The 4,837-nt window shown below is 35.1% G+C and overlaps 2 protein-coding genes across 2 annotated transcripts; both read right to left on the bottom strand.

Moving 5' to 3' along the window:
* Positions 1–2,172: 2,172 nt before the first annotated feature.
* Positions 2,173–2,442, bottom strand: AK88_02098 (uncharacterized protein; the record flags this gene model as incomplete). Its single annotated transcript, XM_012479732.1, has 1 exon — positions 2,173–2,442. One exon carries the CDS (start codon positions 2,440–2,442, stop codon positions 2,173–2,175), a length of 270 nt encoding a protein of 89 aa, XP_012335155.1.
* A 406-nt stretch (positions 2,443–2,848) lies between these two features.
* Positions 2,849–4,329, bottom strand: AK88_02097 (uncharacterized protein; the record flags this gene model as incomplete). The annotated part of the gene is made up of 3 exons (XM_012479731.1): positions 2,849–3,259; positions 3,384–4,097; positions 4,264–4,329. The coding sequence occupies 3 exons, from the start codon at positions 4,327–4,329 to the stop codon at positions 2,849–2,851; spliced, it is 1,191 nt and encodes a 396-aa protein (XP_012335154.1).
* Positions 4,330–4,837: the final 508 nt, after the last annotated feature.

Raw genomic sequence — 4,837 nt, 5'->3', positions numbered from 1 at the left:
GTATATTTTGAACATTATAATTGGGGTCTTCAATCAATTTGTAGAAGCTTTGTTACACTTTCGTGCTTGCGCACACATGTAGTTATTCGTTCATTGGTAGGCTATGTATTAATAGAGATTCCTTATTGATGTTCAATAATAGCATTATAGACAGACGGTCATTTTGAATTTGCACATAACGTTATCGTCATTTGTGGAACAAGGATGACGAGGTAATGATGTAACAGGAAGGGGAAAAGTTTTCTATCATGTTTTCTTTTTTTCCTCACGTAATTTCACATTTATTTGCTTAAAAAGTGCAGTTTATGAATGTTATATTACAACATGTTATATGGTGGCGAAACTCCTGAGGGACATGTTGCATAATAAATATCCGAAAAAATAGACAATTCTGAATAATATTAAAGGTGCATACGAAGTAATTATTGGCAAAATGGGGGACTCATTGTTCGTATTTGTGTTCTTTGGATCAGTTCATTACAGCAGCAAATAGAAATTCGGCGCGGCAGTCGAAATTATAGTGGGTCATGGCAAAATGTTAGGTGCACACTGAAATGAATGACAAGAATAAAGGAATAACCGCCGGTGGTTAGTGAGTGTAATTTCCTTACCATAACATCTACTTCTATAAAGTTCATTTTTGTAGTAAATATAGTTTCATGCAACTAAATTCGTCATAAGATGAGGGTTTACCAAGTTTTTTTTACACATGAAATCCAAGCGTAATGTGTAATTATATGTATGAATCTATAAATGTGAAAAATGTTTTTTCTTTCTTTTTTGAACAAACTGAGTTACACGTGTGATATGTATACTAAGGGGCTTGGGAAAGTGTGTGTATAACCGTGTGCCAACAATTGTCCGCACAGTAAGTAAACAGGGAGAGTACAGTATACGCATATATTCAGATTGATTGAGTATTTTGAGAAAATGCCTCCACGCACCTGACATAATATTATGTACTAAGGGCGGAGGGCAGGTGCAGGGTTTGTGCATGTTAAGGGAAGGCCTCTTTATAATCTCCTCTGCCCTTAATAATCAGGGGAATACTGGGAATGCGGGGAAAATGAAATTTATCTAGTGCAGCCCAGGAAATTGCAATATCCTGTGCGTCAAATAAAGGAAAGAGGAGCATACCAAAAGAGGAAAGAGACGCGAACTCCATAATAAACCCTTTTACCGGCTGTGACTTACAATATAAACACAATAATGACGCATTTGACAAACACACAGGCGCTTCCTATAATTGCTATGTGGGATACTACGAGGAAAAGAACATCGTGCATTATCTATGGGCACAGCGAATGCGATAATTTCTTCAAAATTTACACCAAAGAAATTGTTACATTTTTTACGAAAAAAAATTATGTTTTAAAGAAGTTGTTAAGATTTAAGGGACAGAGTGAATGCACTTTGAGGTGTAAAATCACAAACATGTATAACGTGTGGGGCACTACGACCCCGTGCAATGTAATATAATTACAAATTTGGTATTTCAAGCAATGGCACTGAATATGAACGAAAAAAAGAAGAGGGAAGCATCGCATGAATTAATATATGTAAACAGATTCGTGCCTGCATATATTTCCCTTTATTTGCGATCAATCCGGTACTTGTGGAAAAGGTAAAAATTTGCAGTGGACTATCCGACTGTCTGATAGGGAATTAGCTGCTGTCGGTTAAAGTTGTTTTGGGACATATTTTGTTACGCTCCATTTCACACTTCCCTTTTCATGTACATGTTCCCATTTGTTGATATTGCTAAGTCATCTATATGTGGTTGTACCTATATATTCCTTCCTTCTTCAAAAAGGATAATTCGGTCAGGTGTGCCCAGTTTGCCCACACGTATGTATTGCATTACCACCATTCTTGTTACAACATATCCCTCTTCTTTGCCCTTTATGATTTTTTACAAAATAACCGTTCCTTAATATCTCATGGGTATGGATATCACTCTGGGAGCAGTATTCCGGGCACATCGATCTCATCGCTACACCATGTGATATTGTAGCAACGGCGACACTCTTCAAATCATAGTACTGTGTGGTCACGCGTGCACCTCATAGAATGGTACTGTAAATACATGCGTATAGTGTGCACAACTGTCATATTCCTAGGGAAGGGACGCCTAATCGAGGAATCGGGAACCTCAAACCGTAAAACCTAGAGCTAAATAAAGAACCCTTTAACACTATACCTTGCACCTTCAGCAATGAGTCCTGTACCCTCATACATCGAGAATTTGGCTTCTGAGACAGTTGGTGCTTCAAAAATGGTCATACATTCGTCTGCTATCTTAATAATGAGTCCTTTCCATGATGCTCTATTGCCATTTGAGATCTTTTTGAATTTGTCTCTGCTCAATTTTTCCTTCTCGAGGATGGTATGAAACACATCATTAATATGTTCGCATGGCTTCTTAAAGTTATTACAACTCATCCGTACACATTTATTGGATTCCTTGTTATATATTTGGAATGTTGCAATATTTTTTTTTTTTTTTTTTTTTTGTTAAATCTCCAAATAATAATTGTTCCATCTCATGTGCATAGTGTGTATGTTCTTCTGTATCATGCCTTAATGATCTGTCGCTATCCTTTGATATTTCCTTTGCATATTTGTTTACGATTCTTTGCATTCTATATAATATATTACTACATTGAAATTCTTGTTTGTCTTTTTTTGAATACTATAATTAATATTTTCTTTAACTTTAATCATTAGTGAAGCCATATTTTGCAAATATTTATAATTAAAACAAGTCGAAAATTCAAGGAATTTCTATATTAATTCTACTTTATGCATTTATTTTATACAATAATAGTGTCTTGTTTTCCCCTTTAATTCACATTTTTATTTCATTAACAAGTTGATTCCATTGTTTCTTGGTTATGGGTTTTACAGAAAGTGTTGTACACATTGAATCAGTCATAATAAGTTTAACATTTTTCCAATAAGTCCAGTCTGACTGTTCCTGCTTTTTTAAATATTCGTTTTCTTTAAGAACAAACCATTTCATGAATTCCTCTCTCTGTTTGTCTATATCTAGATTGGAGCGGTACCATTCTCGGGACTTAGCCAATTGTAAGAATTCTGATGCTTTCATAAGTTCAAGCGATTCATGATCAGAGTCCTTTTCGTTCTTTTGCCATTGATACATTAACCATCCTTTAATTTTCTTGTATTTCAATTGTTCCATATCTTTAGCATAAATTTCAGGTAAAGTAGAATAAGTGTCGTCCAACCACTTCTTTAACTGTGAATCAATTTGGGATAGTACTTTTCTATTAAACCATTTTTTCCACTTAGTGTCGCTCCGTTTTGGTTTTCTGGAAGCTGAATCGCCCTCCGTTTCTGTTGAATGTCTACAATATTCTAACCTTTTTTTTTTCAATTAAATGAATCCAGTTAGACCATTCCTTATTTTTTTGTTCCAAGAAGGTTTCTCTTGCATTATTTAAGCACACTTGGAATGCTGCCCAATCGTGTTCTGAGCTTTGCATGAATCTGTCCCAATCTGTAAGTATTAAATTTCGCATTGCATAATTTTTGGTTTTCAGTGAATATACTGCAGTTCCTTCGCCTCCCTGGGACGCTTCTGTTTCACCCTTTAACGTAGCGTCATCGGACTCTTTCTCTGTTTTTTCACTCTGTGCCTCATTCTGAGGTGATAGTAATAGACCGCCTGGCATAACCTCGCAGTCTGATGGATCAGACTTTTCACTAGGCGCCGTGGTTTCAAAAGAGGAGTCTCCACTGGGGCTAGGACAAAGTTTATTTTGTTCTGGTATTTGCGTATCCGTTGCATTCTTCACTTCAGTTCCTTTTGGCTTGTTTTCTTTTTTTTCACTTGGTGCGTTATCTTGTGAGGACGGTGGCATCGGTTTTTCTGATGGAACCTTAGAACCTGGTTTACCAGGGTTGTTTCCTGGTGGCGCGCTTTCCTTAGGTGCACCGTTACCAGGTTTAGCCAGAACTTTAGTTTGCTTTGGTGCTTGCATACCCAATTTAGCCGTTAATAATCTACTAATCCTGACACCGGTAATGCTGTTTCCGACAGTTGTTGGATTCCATGATGTGCCGAAGTCATTTACCTAGTATATGAGAACAGGGGCGGATGTATTAGGAAGGTTATACAATGCACAGGTATTTAGATACAAGAAAAGAACGAAGAAGTGTTTTTAATTGTTAGGAGCACCAATAACATTATAATCATAAATGGGAATGCCCATTCTAAGGCAACCACAATTATTGTCGTACGTTTTCGGGATATTGCCAGGAGTACAACAGGATGATACATAATGAAAATTTCACACAGGACATCATTTTGTTCCTTGTTTCCTTATCTTGAAAAAGGTTCAAAGGGCCTATATATCCTTTACTTTTTTTGTTTTTTGTATATGGATGTATTATAAGAATATTATTTTTTCTTACGTGTATATATGGATTATATGATTATTCTTTTCTTTTGATATATATATGTATTATATAATTTTATTTTAATTCATTTTTTTTGTTTCACATCCTTATTATATATGCAAGGATTCTGAGATTGATGTTTTTTTCATTTTTTTTTTTTATGCATGAAAGCATTATGTGATTATCTCTATTTTTTTTTTTTTTAAATATATAGGAAACGATTGTGGCACTGTTCTTTTTTTATATATGTATGGATTTTGGTAGATATAAACTTCTACTTTGAGCAAGAAGAACAATACTAATTAAGTCTCTTGCGTATATACGATTCACGTTTTGCTGTTCTAAGAGCTTTTATATTTTTAATACAGTATAAGTATACATAACAATATGTAATATAAGAAATGTGATGGTGAAA

The sequence above is a fragment of the Plasmodium fragile genome (assembly GCF_000956335.1).
Source record: "Plasmodium fragile strain nilgiri unplaced genomic scaffold supercont1.19, whole genome shotgun sequence".
NCBI classification, from domain to species: Eukaryota; Apicomplexa; class Aconoidasida; order Haemosporida; family Plasmodiidae; genus Plasmodium; species Plasmodium fragile.
The sequence above is the reverse complement of the archived record's forward strand: the minus strand, read 5'-3'. Positions and strand labels throughout refer to the sequence as shown.